At 38.5% G+C, this 20,299-nt stretch overlaps 1 protein-coding gene across 4 annotated transcripts in view; it reads left to right on the top strand.

Moving 5' to 3' along the window:
* The window catches only part of LOC105498700 (proprotein convertase subtilisin/kexin type 5), a 469,848-nt gene that overhangs the window by 249,228 nt on the left and 200,321 nt on the right, over positions 1-20,299 (top strand). For all 4 annotated transcript variants that reach the window (XM_071077655.1, XM_011770951.2, XM_011770953.2 and 1 more), the window contains 2 exons: positions 17,764-17,881; positions 19,683-19,871. In XM_071077655.1, coding sequence (XP_070933756.1) covers positions 17,764-17,881; positions 19,683-19,871 — 307 coding nt within the window. The remainder of the gene's footprint in view (positions 1-17,763; positions 17,882-19,682; positions 19,872-20,299) is intronic.

Genomic DNA, 20,299 nt, shown 5'->3' with positions numbered 1-20,299 from the left:
TTCACTGTACAAATAATATTCCATCTTCACCACCTGCTATGCTCATACACTGTTGGTAGCTATGATTAAAGCTACATAATGCACTTTAATTGGTAATCTGTACATTGTGGTTTTGAAGAAAGGTTGAAGTGAAATGGTACTCATCTGGTCAGTGTCTGAGGTGGTATTATCAGAAAAATCAGTCGCTTGACTCCAGTCTTGATCCCACTTGCAGAAATAAGGCCCTTCCTACTTGAAAAGACAGAGGGAGGTAAATACATTTGATTCCACCTAATAAAATGTACTCCCTGGAAATGCCGCCTCATATATTTTTTTAAGATAATGTGTTTTCTACCACTGTGCTCTGTGAACTCTTACCCATTTCATATTTATTGACTGAAACCCTTTCATTTTTGTATTTATTGACCATTGTATAGATGAGTTTATCTTCTAGCTCATTTACAAAACAAAAAAAAGTGTGAATCACACAGAATTTAGGAATTTTACCCTTATTGTTTTGCCTGGTAGATGATTTACCGTAACATCTCCATGGGAATATAGAAACCCTGATAGCAAACTCTGCTTAATCATGGCTTCATCTGGAGTCTTTCATCCCAAATGCCCACTTGTCTCATCAGAATGTTCAACTCATGCCTACTGAATATGTGATGCTCAAAAATATTTTCTACAAATGAAAAGTGATGATTTCTCTCTGCCTGTCCTTGACTGAATGGTGGTATTAGGTTTGTTAGGTTTTTGGGGGTTTCATTTTGTTTCGTCCTTTCATCCCTGTTAGTGTTAAATGCATGCGGTTTCACACTTAAAAGCCATTCTCAAAATAGAATTAAAATGATGGTTGCACTCTTTGCCTGTTATCTCTATACAAGATGTAATTAGTTAACGAAGAGAACTACATTTGGAGTGGTTTTGTGATTTTGCCAAAATCTTAAGAGCCTTTAAATTCAAGTAGAAAGTCTATTAGTAATATTTTCTGTGGCCTTTGAGGAAGTCAATTAGAGTTTTTGTACCTTGGTTTTTGAGGAATGTGGATAGCTAATACTAAACATAATGAGAAGAATGAATTGAATGAAAAGTGCTTTGAAAATGGAAAATCCCAAACAAAAAGAGTCTTAAAACTATATTTTCATACGTGAAACTTTCTACTCCCTGAAATGAGAATAAAGACATGGAACTGTGATGTGAATTAAAATGTTTTTTTGGGTTGAAAATTAATTCAGTTACCTGGAGTGGGCTACAGAAAATATATCAAGGACTTTATAATAAAATATTACTAATATGTCATCAATGTTTTTTAACCGTTAATTGTGTATCAATGATAATGCAACTATACTTAAATTCTGTTTTGCAAATTAATTTAAATGTTTAAATGTCACCTTAAGTTCCACCTGCTAAATCTTTAAAGCTGTAATTAATTGCTTCAACTTAGGAACTAATGATAGAAATCTGAACTCATTGTAGCCTATCAACAGCCTATCAACTCTAGTAATTGATATACAGGGTAAATCTGTGAGTTTAAAATATGATTTTTAGCAATGTGTAAAAGCATCTACATTTAAGAGAAAGTAGACATCTCTTCTGCGTAATCACCTGAAGAAATTCAAATCTCTAATTCTAATGACACTGGACTTTAGGTATTTGTAAAACTCTTCTTTCAGCCCATGACTTTGACTATTCTTAATAACAGCAACTCTTATTATTTTGTGGTTATGGTTGATATTTTAGGCAAAGATATATGTCGTCAAGCTCTAAGCTTGTGATTATAGAGGATGGTGTCAGTCCAAAAGTGTATTTTGACTATAAAGTAATGAAATTGAACCACTCATAATTGGATTCTGAATTCAGTTCCAAAATAAGATGCCCAAAAATGATTTAAGTCAAGAGAGTCTTAGCAAAGTACACACACACACCCCTCTACATTCCTTTTACAGCCTATTTTGAAATTCAACAATCATCTTCTTATTTGAGGTTTTGTATTTATTTAAAACAAAAAATTCACTCAGCTCTGAACTCAGTGGTTCAGTGGTTGGGCTCCAGAGTCCAGCAACATGGAAGTGAATGCCAGCTTTACACAGTATATCTGGTAATCTTCATACATTCTTAATCAACTTTATTGAGGTAAATTTACATACAATAAAAAAACACATTATGCGTACAGTTCAGTGAGTTTTGACCTATGTATACATCCATGTGACCATCACCACAATCGAGTTATAGAAACCTCTGTCACTCTAAATAGTTATTCTGCACTCCTTTTTCATCCTCTATCCTCCTGCCCTGGCAACCACTCATGTACTTTCTGTCCCTATAGATTAGATTGTTTTTTGTAGGCTTTCATATATATCGAATTATTTGAAACCAGCTTCTTTTTTGCCATATAAGATTTTTGAGGTTCATCTGTGTCGTTAAGTAAGTCAGGCATTCCCACCATAAAAAAGAATGAGATTATGTAGCTGGAGGCCATTATCCTTAGCAAACTAACACAGGAACAGAAAACCAAATACTACATGTTCTCACTTATAAGTGGGAGCTAAATGATGAGAACTCGTGAACACAAAGAAGGAACAACACACACTGGGGTCTACGTGAGGGGGGAGGGTGGGAGGAGGAACAGGAGCAGGAAAAATAACTGTTGGATACTGGGCTTAATACCTGGGGGATGAAATAGTCTGTACAACAAAGCCCCATGACATGAGTTTGCGTATATAACAAACTTTCATAGGTACTCCTAAACCTAAAATATAAGTTAAAGAAAAGTAATGTTTTAAATTTTTAAAAGTATATCAGGCATTCATTATCTTTTATTGCTATCTAGTATTCCACTGTATGAATATACCACAATTTCTATACTCATTCACTTTGTCATGGAACATTTTATTGTTTTACTGGTTCCGAGTTAGTATGAGTACAACTGCTCCAAATAGTTATGTACAAATCTTTATGTGGACAAATTATAATTTTTAAATATTAGTTAGAAAAGTCCTCTTCAGTTTGAACAATTGAAGAATAAGGGAGCAATCCAAGAGGCTAACTAGATATAGAGCATTTCAGGCAAGATGAACAGCATGTACAAAACCTGTTCAAAGAAAAACAAGAAGGCCATCCTAGCTGGGGTGGGGTGAGCAAAGGGAAGAATGAGGAAAATCGTATCATATAAAGAATTTAATGCCTCTCTTCTTTCATAGTATGCACTTAAGGAAAATTATTTATGAGCTATATGTCATGCATTCTAATATAACATATTCAGTTAATATTCTGTTCAGATTTTTGCAATATAAGAATCCAGCATATTTTATATAGAATTACAGATGTAGATGTATATAGAGCTATATCCATTAACATGGAATTTGTATTTTAGAAATGAAATTTGGTCCCTAGCCCTTTCAAATATTAGACTCACTACATTATAGTCACATGTATCTTGTGACACTTCTTTTCTCTTCTTTGTAGTCTGTTTTCTCTAATTTGGGCTATTGTTTTCATTTCATATTGTCAGCGATTTTAGTTGATGGTTCTGGATAAATTACTAACCTCCTTATTTTCTCTTTTTTATAAGATTACTTGGATTTCAGTAAACAATAAATGGCCTCAAAAGTGTTGGAAATAGCATAATCTGCCAATGATTATGAAGTATATTAATGTCATATCCCTAACCTAAATAAAGCATAAATAAGTACAGTGAAAGGGCGAAAGGTGTTTGAGAACTTGAGGGTTACCAAAAGTTGGAGAACCAAGCTTATCTGGAATACTGTAGTTTCTTTTAGTTTAAACAAATGCCTTCTTTTGTTTGTGTTTCCTGGGGACTGGAAATTATAACTGGAGGAGACAGCTATGGTGAAGGCAACAGGTCGGGGGAAGGAGCAAAAGAGAGGGCCCAGTGTGCAAAAAGGACAGGTATGGTGTGATGAGGAAAGTAATCTAAAAGAAATCAAAAGCAGAGCTACTTGAATTCTACAGTTAGGAGTTCTCATTTCATTTGAAAACCATTTTGGAGCCGCTGCAGTGATTGAGAAAGTGAGCTAGATAATAGTAATGACTTTCAAGCAAGTTGATTCAAGTTGCTAGTCTGATGTCAAAAAGAATATTATTTCTTACATTGATGGTGTGAATCTATTGTTCCTATGATATGTCTTACAAAATGGCATGTATGTAACAAATTGACTGGTTGAAATGAAATTGTCTTGCAGTGATCATTTTATATTATTTTAGTATGCAGTTGTGTATTCGTGACCTTAAGACTGTGACATTCAGCGAAATTTTTTATCATCTCTTGGCCTTCTTCTAAATGAGGAAAGTTGTAGAGTTGGGATATATAATCATCTTTGCTACATCCCACTTTCGTTTTTTAAGAAGAGAAAGAAGTGCTTTTGGAAATGACTCTTTAATAAACCCCGGGCAAAGGGAGTGGTGACAAGATTACTTCTTGAAAAGTATCAGATCAGAAATTGTGCTTTGAGAAGCCTTCACATATTTCCTTTGACCAAAGTCTTTTCGTTGGTTGTTATTGCTCACCATGACCTCCAAAAAGCCATCTAACTTCTGATACTTGAATTTCTTTTTAGCATACAATTGTAGTCTTTGTATTTGCCATATAACCTTACAAACATTTAAAGAAAGCAAGTATACATAATTGTGGTTAGCATCTTGAGTTGATGTACACGTGCTATGCAAGCAGAATGACAGAAGCTCTTAGGGTTTATAAATGACTTTTCCTCCTTCCAAAGTATTGTATTCATATTCTTTTTCTAGGCCATGAAGCCAACTTAGAATTTTCAATAGTATTAAGAAGCTATATTGTTTTTCTGAACCCACCAGAGGTTACAATGTATATGCTTTCTTAATATACTATGTGGGATGGTTTTGTCAGGAAATCATCTGCTTCTTTTCTTGTTTTACCTTCAGAAGTACATTTACAGCCAAGGTAGAAGATATGTATCCAGCTTGGTTCCAAAGTTCAATACTGTGCATCTTAGAAGCCTAAAACCCCCACTGAATTGCAGTCACATATCATGAAAGAATCAGAGAAGATAGCTAAAAACATGAGAAATATCTGATTGTTTGACAGAGCTGCCACACTTGGTTTCATAGGTTGTTAACTGCACAAGGGAGCCAAACTAAAGGGTTGAGTGGGTGGGGACAGAAATCTGGCCTTGGATCCAGTCACCAAGGAATGTGCCGTGCCCTGCGGTGGGATGATGTCCACCTTAAGGAAAGAGGTACCTTTCTCTAATCAACAGAAGCCCCACATGGGCATCCCCGTTGCATGGAATTCTGTTGTGATTTCTTCCAGAGCTATCAAAGGCACAGGTATCTTTTAAGAAGTATGCAACCAGAGATGGTTCTGTTCATTTTAACCTGCAGCCATTGCTTCAGTCTTGATACCCACAGAACCTATTTCTTCATTGGCAAAGTAACTCAGTGTTACTAGAGTTAAATAAAATTTTGCAATATCTGTCCAGGAGCGATGGCTTAGGCCTCTAATCCCAGCAGTTTGGGAGGCTGAAGTGGGTGGATCACGAGGTCAGGAGTTCAAAACCAGCCTGGCCAACATGGTGAAACCCCATCTCAACTAAAAATACAAAAATTAGCTGGGCATGGTGGCGGGCGCCTGTAATCCCAGCTACTCGGGAAGCTGAGGCAGGAGAATCCCTTGAACCTGGTAGGTGGAGGTCGCAGTGAGCCGATATTGTGCCACTGCACTCCGGTCTGAGTGACAGAGCAAGACTCCATTTAAAAAAAAAAAAAATTGCAATATCTGTGACTATTTCATCACTATCTTTATCACCAGCTCTCTAAACAAAGTTTGAAGTAAAATCTCAGAATCTTAAGTGAACATAAGTGCTAAGCACAAATCTATAATTCTTTCAGGTACTTTTTTTACATTCAACAAAAATGATGGAAGCTTCTTGAATTCAAATGTATGATTCTTTCATTTGAGTTCCAGTAGAAGATCCATATTTGGGGTGGAGTCCTTGTAAATATTGGCATATGTAGGATACATGAGCCCAGAGCAGGGGTGAAAAGGCTTCATTTGAAGTCTTCCATGATTATCATCAACCTGTCTTATGAACATACTCCCCATAGCTCATTTTTTCTACCAAGGAATAGAGCTTTAAATGTGAAAGGAATAAACTGCGATTGAGGTAAACAGGAGAAACTCTCTCATTGAAATTAATACATGCATATAAGTTTGGATTCTGGCATCAGATATTCCTAGCACAGACTGTAGCACCAGTTTCATATCCCACATCAGGGACAGAGGACTCTAACTTGCTGTGACCACACCGAGACTGTGGTGGTAAGTGAGCCCTGTGGAAACTAGTTGAGGATCAATAAGAGGGCCCAAATAAACAGGAGGAAAGGGGGCTTATGATTACATCTTTTCCAAATTCAATTTTGGTAAAGATGGCTTAGCCTATCCTATTTTGTTGTCTAGAGAGATCTTTATATTAGTGCCAATGTCTGTAATATAAACCAAATCCAAAGGCTCAAAAAGAAATGCTGAAAATTAATCCTTCCCTGGTTCTATGCATAACTTCCTAAGTCCGCTGCACCTAGCACTATACAGTGAGATTCCAGGCAGTTGCTTTGCAGAATCCATCTGGATACATCTTCTGGGAAATAAATAGATCCAGACTCTTTTTTTTTTTCTTAGAATCTCAATTCAGACTCTTTACACATGCTCACATCTTGCTAGCCTTTGGCATTTCAAAGCAATTAAACTTCTATCACATGTCCCAATAATGGCTTCAACAGGCTTCATTTTATGGTGTTATACCAGGAGACGCAGTACACCCTGAAATTTCCAGAGTCATCCTTGGAAGAGCCAAAAAGAAAGCTATTGTGATCACTGCTGGATGTTAACAAATGGGAAGTTGCTCTTTGATACTCAATGTCATTCTTCAATCTATAAGTGCCACAGAAAATCCCTGATAGAAATGACCGAAGAAGGTCATTTCTCAGCAAGAATAGGGGAAAGTGTTAGGGACAGATGTTAAACTTTCCTTCCAAGTCCAACACATGATGTTTTAATGAGTTCTGAAGTTTTGAAGATGAGAGCAGTACTGTGTGTAGTTGACTTGGACAAGACAAAGTTATGTAGATGATTTCCTAATATGTTTTCCCCCTTTATTACCTTGCAGGGTTATTCTGAGGATTATAATTGATTTGAGTACCTTAGTGGTAAGAAATATTGTATGTCTTGTAGACCACAGTAATCAATGGATAAATATATAGTAGAAAGAAATTCTGAAGACTTGAGTTTGAGTTTCTATGGCTTTGCACAAGTTCTTTTCATGTTCATGAGACCTAGTTTCTTCAGCTAGAAAATGTGAATAATACTATCTTGCTAATAAGATCGTTGTGAGGATTTTATTAGCTACTGTGTAATAAAATACATATGTGAGATATGAATTTTGCCTCCCCTGTAAAATTTCCCCCCAGCCTCTCATTTTGAGAAGCACGCTCAATGCATTAAATGTGCTTCAATTGTAGGGGCAGTAGGATTCAGAAATAGACAAGTCAGTGCATTTTCTATTTTCACCTTTGTACACTGAGCATGATTTTTCATTCAACTCAGTCAAACCCTGATTCTATCCTAACAATGCTGTATGTACTTAACACCTTAAGGAATGTGCATTCAGACTCCGGTCTGAGTGACAGAGCAAGACTCCATTTAAAAAAAAAAAATTGCAATATCTGTGACTATTTCATCACTATCTTTATCATCAGCTCTCTAAACAAAGTTTGAAGTAAAATCTCAGAATCTTAAGTGAACATAAGTGCTAAGCACAAATCTATAATTCTTTTCAGGTACTTTTTTTACATTCAACAAAAATGGTGGAAGCTTCTTGAATTCAAATGTATGATTCTTTCATTTGAGTTCCAGTAGAAGATCCATATTTGGGGTGGAGTCCTTGTAAATATTGACATATGTAGGATACATAAGGAAGTATCTAGACTTCCTTCTTTGAGTGATAATGCAAGTGCAAGTTAATTAAGGGAACTTTTATCTTCTCAAAATGTTTCTGTAAGAGAAGCAGAAATGTTTGGGATAACCATATAAAAAGATACTTACATCATATACTGTGCAGTCAACTCTCATTTCTTTTGCTCCTGGCATGAGGGAAGGGGTATTTGAGAATCATGCCTGTAGAGTCTCAGGGCCTATGCTGGAGATGTTAGCCTAATTAACCAGACTTTGCCAGGAGATGCCATCCCTAATAACCTAAGTGTTCTCAAAGTGTGGTCCCCGGACCAACAATATACCAGCATCACCTGAAAGCATGTTAGAAATTCACATTTCTGGGCCTTACCTCAAAACTCCTGCATCATTGGGACCGAGCAGTGTGTGCTTTAACAAGTCCTGGGTGATTCTGATGCACATGCAAGTTTGAGGACCACTGTCCTAAGTCGCCCACCATATGTAATGAATCACCTTCTCTCTTGTGCATCTGGAAGTGCCATCCTTAGAAGAATAAAATGCCATCCCTAGAAGAAATGAAAAAGTAGTCTCTCAAATCGTGTTTTTCCTGCTGTTTCAATAAGGAAGTTGTGAAAGGTTTTCCTCAGACATCTCTCTTTTCAGTAGCTGAGCCATTTGCTCCCAGCTACATCCATTCTCTTTTCTGTCAATTGGACCATGACCCTATGTTTTCAAACTTCCTATCACTCTTAAAGGGGGAGAAAAAAAACCGAAAACCTTTTCCATTCTACTGCCTTCGTTCCATCCCTCCTTTCACAACTAAAAATTCCCAGCAAGTAGTCGAATTAGCTGCATCCATTTCCTTACTGTTCATTCAGTCCTTCCGTAATTCTTTGCAATCTTTTTTCTACTTTTATTGTGTCTACTTCCACCTTTGAAGAGAAATTATTCTACTTCCACCTTTGAAGAGAAATTATTCTTTGACCCATCTCCTGCTTGCCATATCTGAAGACCTATTGTCTTCCTCTAGGATTCATGCTCTAGATCAACCCAGTCTAGATCTCTCTTTCTTTTTAGTGATGTACAGATATAGCCCTGGTTCTTTGACTCTTTACTTATTCTTTTCTCCCCTTCTTTAACCTTAGCCATTCCCTGAGGTCTGTTGTTTACAGAGGGAGAGAGGGAAGGAGGGAGTTTCTCTCTTTCTTCCTCTCTCTCCCTCCCTCCCTTCCTCTCCCATCCTCTTAATGCCACTGCTTTTCTTTCACGTGTCTGCCTTTTTTTCAGTTACAAGTATCATGTCTTCAGTAAAGATTTTCAGTTGTACGTCTTCAACATTGACTTCAACCATTACCAATCTAGAATCTCTGCACAAGGCCCTCTCTGTGTCATTTACAGCTGAGAACTTCTAAAACAGAAGCTATCAATCATCTTTCACAAAACAACTTCTCCCCAAAGCTGACCTCTGTTGTCAGGGGATACCCTTCTGGCCATCACGGTGTTCTTGAATCCTTGGTCACCTCCAGTTTTAATTGCAAAACTCCATTGCTTCTTCCTTACCTGATCTCTCATTTCGAAAATTCACCATTCCCATAACCTGGTTTATAATCTCACATGCCTGCACCATTGCAATAGGTTCCCTGCCTCAGTCCTTCTGCCCCTGATATCCCGTATAACAAATCCCAGATTAATCTTTCCAGAATATCAATTCAATTATGTCATTTCCTTGATCGTTGGCACTCATTGCCTCCAGAGTAAATCGAGCCATGCATTCCAGGACCACAGAGCTTCCTTGAAAACGTCACCATTCCAGATATCCTGGTCTCATTACCTTTTCTCCATGAACCCAAATCTTACTGAAGGATTTAAGGGCCATCTCAAGTCTTATTTTTTCTAAAAGGACATCCAGTTCTCAGTAATGGCTTACTTTTCATAAATTTTACAGAAATTTCCCTACTGATATCCATTAAGCTTAAAAATTATTTGAGTTTCATGAAAATAAAGGAAATGCTCCTGAGAAGCCTAACATAGTGGCAGAAGCTGAGAAGGATATGTGGTAGCTTTCTTCTCAGTGAAATGGTGACATTCCCAGTGATGAGGAATAAATTTTTCTTTGTTCTTTGCCATCATCACCTCCAGCAGCGGGTGAAGAAGGCTCCTTGTGAGGTGAGCTGATGGATGTGTAGCTGGATGAAATAACCAAATCTTTGTAATTACTGTTAACCACTGAGTAAACAGGCATTCACTTGAAATAAATGTCAACTAAATTTTCTATTCCTTTATCTTATGAGAACTTAAGGGAAAAGCAAAGCAAAACTAAAGGAAAATTAAATAAAGAATTATCTAAAAGTAATATGTAAATAATCCACAAACAGGAATTTTGGCTGCCGGCTAACCAAACTCCCATTTCATTCATTGTTTGCTCAAGTTTTACATCAAGAAGATCTAGGCTGGGGAACTGACATCTGGTCAATCTAATCTTCAACTAGCCTTTACCCAAAGGCCCTTGTGGTACATTTTCTATCTTGTTCTCATCTTTGTCCAGACAGTCATTCCTAAAAACAAGCAAAAATGGGATCTGGATATGCTGTGGGTTACATGGCTCGGTCTCCCCAGGCTGGTATAATAGTTTTCCTACTCCTGTTCAAGAAATACCCATTAATTACCTTAAGCAAATTACTTGCCTATTGTAACCATGCTGGGAGCAAATAAATGAAGACTGGTCAGAAGAAAATAAGAAAATAATTTGACACTTTTTTCTTTTCTTAAAATGGAAAGAGGTCCTTGACAGAAAGCAGACATATCTCCTTCTTGTTTTTACTCTGCAAATGAAACAAATAGTAATAAATATGTTTCTGTATGTGCATATAGAATATAATAAATTGTGTGTGTATATATAAACATTATATTCCTATATGTATAATGAAGTACATCGTACATGGAGAAGAGGAGCTCCGCAGTATTTTCCTAGTCTGTACTAAAGAGCCTGTCTGACTATGTACAGCTGCTGACCAAACCCATCCCCAAGAGTAGCTTTGAAGTGCAGGCCCAGGAGACAGTATCTGGAAACTTTCCATGTGCAAGTTCTCAGTAGCGCTGGTGACGGCTGGCATGTTTGGATCTGGCTGGAGTTGTTATGAGAGCCTGAGATTTTAGGAAGAGCAAGGGAAAAATAAAAAACAAACCAGGCAGCCGGGCGCAGTGGCTCACACCTGTAATCCCAAAAGTTTGGGAGGCCGAGTTGGGTGGATCACTTGAGGTTGGGAGTTCGAGACCAGCCTGGCCAACATGGTGAAAAGCCCATCTCTATTAGCCAGGCATGGTGGCGCATGCCTGTAATCCCAGCTACTTGGGAGGCTGAGGCAGGAGAATCGCTTGAACCTGGGAGGCAGAGGTTGCAGTGAGCTGAGATCACACCATTGCACTCCAGCCTGGGCAACAGGAGTGAAACTCCATCTCTAAATAAATAAATAATAAATAAATACCAGGCAGCAGAACACAGGTGCCAGCTGCTCCATTGTACTACCCCCAAGGGAGTCTGGATTTTTGCAGTGAGAAGCAGAAGAAAGCATTGCAACTATAGTTCTGAATCTCTAAGAAGCTCATGCTCCTTTCGCCCTGAAATATAAGAGTACATGAAGAAGAGAGAGCGGAGGAAGGGAATAAGACAGAGGAAGAAGTAGGTGTTTCTGGGAGCATTCTGGCTTTCCACTGTCAGATATTTAGGTGTGAAACTGCCAACAGGAGACTGAAAAGTATCACTTCCCACTTTTTCTTTCTTCCTTAGGAAGCTTCATTTTGTTTTCATATTTAGCTGTTTCTTTTTACATTTTTAAAAAAAATTAAGTGTTTACATTATGCCTGTGGGATGTGGCAACTTGGGAAAGTGTCCCAAGGTTCTCTCAGTTGCATGCTCTCCTGTCCTGCACATTTGGCCTGGTTTGATTAGTAGGTGAGGGAGGCACAGGGTACGTGGTGGGAGCAGTTATTTCAGAGCAGGTGGTTCAGCACATTGAGGATCAAAGAATCCCAAGGTGCTAGGACTGCAACAGCTGCAGGCAGCTCTTTGATCTCTGGTTCGGAATTTCTACCCAGCCCACAGATCAAGCAGCCCTCCTCAAGACAGGAATTTAGGTAACTACCTTTTATTCTGGTGGTTTACTTATAGGTAGATGAGAATAGCAACAACTTGATTGATGGCAGCTGACACCCAGCAATCGTGGTTGTCTTTGAGTTCTCCTGCAGTCTGGTCTCACCCTCTATTCCCTGCATACTTACTCTCCCCTTCCCCTGCTGACCATTCACCCGACTGTAGGAATGCTGGTTTCCTTGGTGCCTCAATGAACCACACAAAGACTTAATTATCTAACTAGGATGCTCAGTCCTGGCCTCTGCAATGTGCTACCTTCGTCTCCACCTAACTAAATCCTACACATGCATGAAAGCACAATCCAAATATGGATCACTTTCCCCTCAGGTTACTTTAGGTTACTGCAGATTTGGGTTCACATGGATTGAGTACTTACTGTACACCTGGTTCCATGAGGTTGCTTCCTATCCCTTGTATTTGACTGATTTCTTACTCTTTGGATGTCCTTTTATACTTACAGCAATTATACATTTTGGTGCTTTTGTTTCTCAAATTATAAAGTTATTCTTGTCTCACCTCCTACTTGAGTGAGAACACAAATTATTTTCTGTTGCATTTGGATCCCACTGTTGAGTATGGTGTTGAATACAGAGTAGGTGCTTTGCAACCTGAGTGATATGATAATTAATTGGATCAATTTTTAACTTACATTGGTGAAGTATATTGAAACAGATGCTTTCAAATAATCAAATAATTGAATCTAATTTATCATCCATGTTTCATATTTTGATGGTTATGTGCATCTGAACAAATAGAAATATAGGTGCAGGATGCCTGACTGCCCTCTAGGAACTAGATTATTGATGTTAACAGTTGGGAGAGTACTGGCTCTCCACAGTACTGTCACATTCCGATTTCAGTTGCACGTACGGTGACCAGTCTCCTGGTTTGCCCAGGAATGAGGGAATTTCCAGGGCTCAAGCATTTCAATGCTAACATCAGACAGCCCTGAGCAAATGTGGACATTTACTCTCCCTGGTCATAAGGAATAGAGAGGTATTTTAGCTATGCTTTTACATTAAATACTCAGTAATGGACAGTTGTTACTAAGTTGCATTTTTTCAGGCATAGGCCAAATTTAAAGTTTCTCCTGGGCTGCTTGGAGAGAGTTTTTGGTGCTGCTTGTTGGCCTTAATTTGTTTGTTTGCCCTATTTTATGTATTTGTTTGCGGGACACTGCATAATGCTGTGTTTTAGCAGAAAGGTCCTCTTTCACTTTAGGAAGCTCAAACTGTTTGTAACCAGTCAATTCCTTGTAGAGTGATTTACTGATAATCTGGTTAGTGTCATCATGAATTATCCATTCAGTGTAATTTTGTAAAACTGTTAAATAGCTGGTTCCAGTAAGGACCATCCAGTAAAAGAGATGAACATATACCCAATTTTTCCTGGTTACAGCTTCTTATGCCCAGAAACTTCTATTTTTTTTTTCCTGCTGAGCTTTCTAGCTTATCTTTAGAATAGAGTCTTTTAGGCCTCCTAGCTAAAGCTGTTGTGTATATTAACTGAATCTGCTTTCAAACTACGCAATTACCTACTTGTGTGCCTAACGATTATCTTCTCTCAGCACTTCTGGTCTCATCAGAAAATGAGAATATACCTGCCAGAGAATATTAACTATTTTCCTGTGTTCTCTTGTCCATCTGACTATTCCAAGCAGGGAAGCCTTTGGATACTTTTGAATAAAAACTAGCTGTACTTCTGGTGCAAGATGAAAGGGCTTTCCTGAGCTTACGTGCATACATGAGGCTATGTGTGAGACCTCAGTTGATATCTTATACCTATCAAAATGTAAACAGCCCTGAACTCTAAAGGAACAGATATAACGGTAGAGGCAAGTTTTGCAAACTTCCTTTATTGAAACAGAGCTTGTCCTACCTCACTCCACTAAAAAACAAATTTACTTTCCGAAATGTACTCCAGTAACTTTGCTTCAAGATCTTTAATTATTCCATATACGTACTTTGTTCCCTCAATATGTTTTTAATATTTGATTTTTGAATTTTAACTAAGGTTAAAACTGAATTGAATGTTTCCGCCCCCACTCTTAGGAATGAAAAATTCTATTTGAACTGGTCGGGATTCCTGTTCACACCAATGTTAACAGTGCTCTGATTTCGTGCAATTCTGCATTTTACACAGTGCTTGCACAGAGAGGCTTCCTCTTGATCATCATAAAATTATATTCAGGCTCAGCTTTTGCTCTGAACTGGACATGAGAAATGTGCCTAAGTGAGATTGCTTTCTTTATGGAATGGCCGTATCGTAACCAACCATTTGTACGGTATATTTGCTATAATTGTACTTTGTAAAATGTGAGTATTGGCTCCGTCCTCGAATAAATTTCAAATGTTAAGGGTGACTTTACAGAAATCAGTAATAAAAAGAACAGGTCTCTTAATTTCCCCTTACAATTCCCTAGTAAACACTTTATGACACTTGGTGAATTAAATAACATTTCTCTTCTCGGTACCGTTCATTCATTTCACAAATATTGATGAAAGCCCCGCTCCAAGCCAGGCATTTCACAGCCCCTGGAGAGACTCATACTCTGAACCCTTGGGAGCCCCTCAGGATAACGGTAGATGAGCAAGACAGACTTGACTCAAATGGTCACCCAAAAAGTGAATGTTTCTCTCTTTATAGGGTCATTTTGAGTATGAAAATTTTATGTAAAAACATTGTCAGTGCTTCCAAACTGCTTAATGGCTCTTTCCCCTGTTGACACCAGATTTTGAGGGAGTTCATCTGCCCAACACCTTTATTGTGCAATTTCCCTTATTGACATATTGACCTTCATTGATCTACTCAGCAACCAGTTTTCTTGTTTATTAATATTATATTAATATGAAGTTTTTTTTTTCATTGACCAGTCTGCAGTTTAACTGTAGCTAGTCAGCCTCTTTTCTAAGCATCTAGTTTGAGTGTTTCATGAACAGACATTGTCTCTGGAGGGTAGAAATTGAATTGGAAAAGGAAACAAATTTATGGCCTTCATAAAGTCTCAAGGTGCGTTTCTACTTAACTCAAGTGGTTAACAGGCATGAAGTGTTTGCTGTATCTGATTGTTCATGTTAATTTATGTCCTCATGGTTGTAAGGTGAACAGTTATGGAGGAGGAGAGGTGGAAATAGGAGCCAGTGCAGCTGAGTGCAAGTGTCGCACTCAGGTGGGGCACGTACCTGGTATTGCAGTGACAGCTCTAAGCCCTTGCCCTCTCCAAGTCCCCACCTCCCTTCTCCATACCCCCAACATGCAATCAAATCTTTCATCTTACTTCCCTAAACTGAAATAAAATGATGAGTTGTGCTAGTTTAAAACCACTTGACCCTAGCATGGGGGATATTTAAGGACGATCGGAGGTAGAACCCCTGACAACATCTTTCAATTTCAATTTCCCTGGGGTGGGGGAAAAATCCCATCGACTGTCCATGATGACCTGGTATAGGCTATATGGTTAAATGATAAGTAAGAATATAATGATTCTCATGATCTCCACTGTTTAGTTCCTTAAGCCCAAATTTGACATTTTTTCTGTATCATGTGAGTACCTCTGTCCCTTTTTAATGAACCCTCATGATGTTGTGGAACTAAAACTAAATATTCAGAATTTTTCATAAAAGTTATCAACTTGTGATAAGGTTTTTGATAACTTTCATTTTGTTTACTCTTTTCTGGATAAGATGTTTTACAATGAATATGCTTTTTAATTTAAGAAAAATAATAAAAATTACAGAAGTACATTTTATAAAACTCCTACCTATATCCGTGCCATAGCGAAGTAGGTTCACTTTTTTTATTTCGTATGTCCTATCTGGCTAAGTACCTCTTATTAAAGTAAGGTGACCTTACATTATTATGGTTCTTTACACAGATTTTTCACATGGAGCTTCCTGAACTTAATAATGTAGATGACGTAGATCGTAACATCCCAAAACAAGGAAAATGTGTATTATTTTTTCTTGTTTGCTGAGAATTATCAGCAAATAAGCATGAATAAGTCAGTATTTTTCATCCTAGCACAATGTTGCTTTTTTATATACTATAATTTATTTGTCCTCTGTGTGCATCAAGTTCTGTTAACTTAGAACACATAAAGAAACAAGACCCAGTTGCTGTCATCAAGCAGTTTATAATGCAGCTGGAGTCAAAAGACATATGCTGACAGAGGGAGTTAATTGGCAATGCAATTGATGGCACAGATAAAAAGTGCAGTGCCTGATAACAGTGTGTGGCACATCAAAGGCATTCAAGAAATGACGGATGGATGGAGGGATAGATGATGGATGGATGGATGGATGGGCAGAAGGGCAGATGGACTGACAAATTAATTAGTTACCAGAATAGAAAGGAGAAAAGTCCACTGGTCACAGATAGTCAAATTTCAATAAATGTCTTTTGACTATTTCATGGGTCAGAGAGTACTTCAAGAAGGAAAAGATAGACTAGCCAGGCCTTCAGGAACTTATAAGAGTAGGGCTTAACTCTGCAGAGAGAAAGAAAGAGGGGTTGTGAGGCCAAGTGCTCAACCTGGACAACGGCAGGGGGGCAGAAAGAGTAGCTTCTGACTAGGGTCTCTGAGAGTGGCCTTCCTAAAGCAAAAGGTTTGGTGATGAGGTGGTTTTGCAGGTAGAATGGAACTACATCTGAGCACACCTTGACCATCAAGCTAATGTATTTACGTAATCCATAAGCATGGGCAGCTATATAAATGTTTGCGTAAAGTCATTCATGTGATAATAAAAAATGTTTTAGGCAAAAACTGGAAATAGGACATAGTGTTGAATATAAAGTTATAAGAGACAGTTCAATAAGAAGTGGAGATTTTAAGTGCCAACTGGAATTTTAAAGTATTTTTAGAAAGATCTGTTGCACGTGTATATATTACTGTATCAACCAAGTATTCCTATATCTAATTGAAGTTTCTGAGACAGTTACGTCAAATTCAGCTTTAGATCAATAGGTATGCTAACTGAGAACCAAAAGATCCAAAGACTCGAAGCTGGCATGAAAGTCTAGAGGCCTCCAAATATTTCATGGATCAAGTTTGATACATTTTGTATATGCTAGAAGAAAGGTAATAATTTATGTCTTCTAAGGTAGTCAACTTAATTACTAGACATGTCAGAACATTGGTATCTCTTGTATTTAAGTTCTTCTTGTGCTATGAGAAGTCATATACATTGCTACTTCTCTTTAAACCTATCAATTATTTTATCTTATGAAAACAGTGATGTCATCACTTAAATGCAAGTGATTGAACAGGGTGGGCCCTGGAGAAAAACTGTGTGCATTAGAATCTAGTTCGACCAGTGACTGGCTAGTCAATCTTGGCCAAGTTTTTCTCTGTTCTTCAGTTTTCTCATTAATGAATGATGATAATAATAATGGCACTAACTTCTGAAGATTGTTGGGAGGACTAAATGTAAAACTGTAAACTAGTGCCTGGCATGGAGTAACAATTCATAAATGATAGGCATATTACTGGTAGTGATAGACAATCAGTGAAAACTGTACATATGTCTTATTTTCTTGACATGATTATATATTTGTTTTGCTGGATTTATTTCTCAAATCATTGCTGGAAACTTAGCTAGGATCCCACAGGGGTGTATCTGGAGTCTCCACTGAGTGACTTTATAATTCAACATATGTAGCTTAGTGAAGCTGACCAGTCTCTTGCTTTCCACAGTGAGCCATCTATATGGATTTGGACTGATGGATGCAGAAGCCATGGTGATGGAGGCAGAGAAGTGGACCACCGTTCCCCGGCAGCACGTGTGTGTGGAGAGCACAGACCGACAAATCAAGTAATGCTTGCTGCTGGCAAACAGCATAACAATGCCCCAAACTACAGCAAGCCAGTAAATTGCTCAAGACAGCCCCTTGTTGCACACAGAAGCCAAAAGCTTCTGTAGTATCTCTCTAATGTGACTATGAAATGGTAATAGAATGACTAGGATTTTGAGCTATTAAATTGATACTAGTATAGCCCAAGAATCCTTCAAAGAAAAGCGTCTTTTAAAAAGAGATTGGGGGATATGCTTACCTCTGGGCTATTGAAGGTTTTCTACTGTCGCTATTTCTATTTGATGGTGCAAGTATTCTCCAGAAGTCAGTGTACTTTTAAAAACTGTAACTACTCTATACCGCGTCGTTATCCAAAGAGTGATGCAAAATGTACAGTCAATGAGATTGCAGTTTACTCACAGCTTTCAGGGCCTATTCCCCAGTTTTAGTGGCATAGACTTGGAGGCTGTGCTGACAAGGTTTGCCAACAGGATTCTATCTTAGTAGGCTTATTAGTGTTTTGCTCTTGGCTTTCTGTTCAGAGACTTTTCTCTCTGAAAAGTATTTTTGAACCTTGGCTAATGTTGAAACTAGAGACATTGTCATTCTTGAGAAAATGTGTTGGGAAGCAGAAGTAAACCAACTAAAGTTGTTTGAGTTTATTTTCATTCTACTCTTGTGGCAAAGAATGAGAGAGAAAAAACAAAAGGGTGGAAAGTGAACCAATGTTTGTTGAGCACTTACTATGGGCCACGCCAAGGGCTAGAGACTTCATGTATGTTTTCATGTTAAAGCTGTGTAACAACTTGGGCGTTACTCTCATTTGAAAAATGAGAAAATGGGATCAAAGGAATTATGTATTTATTCATTCACAGACTCTTTCACTAAGTAACTATTTTTCTCCCACTTACTGAAAATTAAGCACTGAGCAAAATATTAGGAATAAAAAGGAGAATACGTAATACTTCTTACCCTTGTGGAGGTTACAGTCTAATGGAGGCATCACACCAAAAATATAATAAGTAAATAATTACAAATTATAATAAATGAATGTTGGAAATTTTAACAATGTAAAAAATAAGAGATGGGGGACGTATTTTCACCGGTGGCTCGATGAAGGTCTCAGTGAGGGGAAATTTAAGCTTTGACCTTGAAGGAAGAAGAGTTAGCCATAGGGACATCAACAACAACAAAAAAAGTACTTCAAGCAGAGTAGTGTGTGTGAAGTCCCCAAGGTGGGAAACTTGAATTATCCCAGAGGTTGAACCTGATGCCATTGTGGCTGCAGCCCAGTGTTCAAGGGGAACTGTGGCACAGGAAGAAGCTAGAGAGGAAGACGGGAACCTGTAGGCAAGAGGGAAGAATGTGCTGGCGGGTTACAGAGCGAGGAATGTGAACCCCCGTTATGCTCATCCCCAAGCCTCCACTGTACCACAGTACAGTGGTTCTCACAGTGTATCCCTATCACCTGGGAACTTGTTAGAAATGCAAATTCTTGAGATCCATCCCAGACCTACTCAATCATACACTCTGGGACCAGCAGTCTGTGTTTTAACAAGGTGATATCAATGCACACTCAAGTTTGAGATCTATTACCTTCATGAAGATGGAAGACCCTTGTTCCTTTTTCACCTCTCCCTTGCATCTTTCCCACTAACTGGTAATCCTTTCAGTGACCCAGTTATTTTGGTGATAGCACCGTTGTTTAGTATCCAGCTATCAGCTGCTTGTCTTACATTGTAAGTTTATTCCATGCCTCCAGCTTCACTCACCTGAGCTCTATGGTGTCATTTGCTCAAACTCCCTCTCTCTCTGTTACAGGACAATCCGCCCTAACAGTGCAGTGCGCTCCATCTACAAAGCTTCGGGCTGCTCGGATAACCCCAACCGCCATGTCAACTACCTGGAGCATGTCGTTGTGCGCATCACCATCACCCACCCCAGGAGAGGAGACCTGGCCATCTACCTGACCTCGCCCTCGGGAACTAGGTCTCAGCTTTTGGCCAACAGGTACAGCAGTGGTCTCTGGCCACCAGTGTAGTAGTCACAGTGACACTCGGCTATGCCTTAGGGAGAAGGGAACAACTGCTGCTTTCATCTACCCTGGGAACCAGCAGAGGGGGCGCCTAGATGTCAGGATCTCACTGATCATAAGTAGAGAGTGTGAAGCTGCCTATAATCTACAGACATGGAAAAGTGGGGCATTTAATAGTTGGCTAAGAAAAGGATGCAGGAGAAAAATTGAAGGCCACTTGTCCTTTATCCTACAAAAGAATTGCAGAACACTGACTCGTAAGGCCTCTGAGATCCCCTCCCCCACCATTAAGTATCTGCTGCCATTCGTTACAGATTAACCGAATTCTCTTGGCCAAGCACTTACTTTCAAAAGTTAAAGGAAATTCTAATTTTTTAAAGCAGGTGTTAACAAATTGTTTCTG

The sequence above is a fragment of the Macaca nemestrina genome, chromosome 14, assembly GCF_043159975.1.
Source record: "Macaca nemestrina isolate mMacNem1 chromosome 14, mMacNem.hap1, whole genome shotgun sequence".
Taxonomy (NCBI): Eukaryota; Metazoa; Chordata; class Mammalia; order Primates; family Cercopithecidae; genus Macaca; species Macaca nemestrina.
Note: the sequence above shows the minus strand (reverse complement) of the source record. Positions and strands in the feature narration are given on the sequence as shown.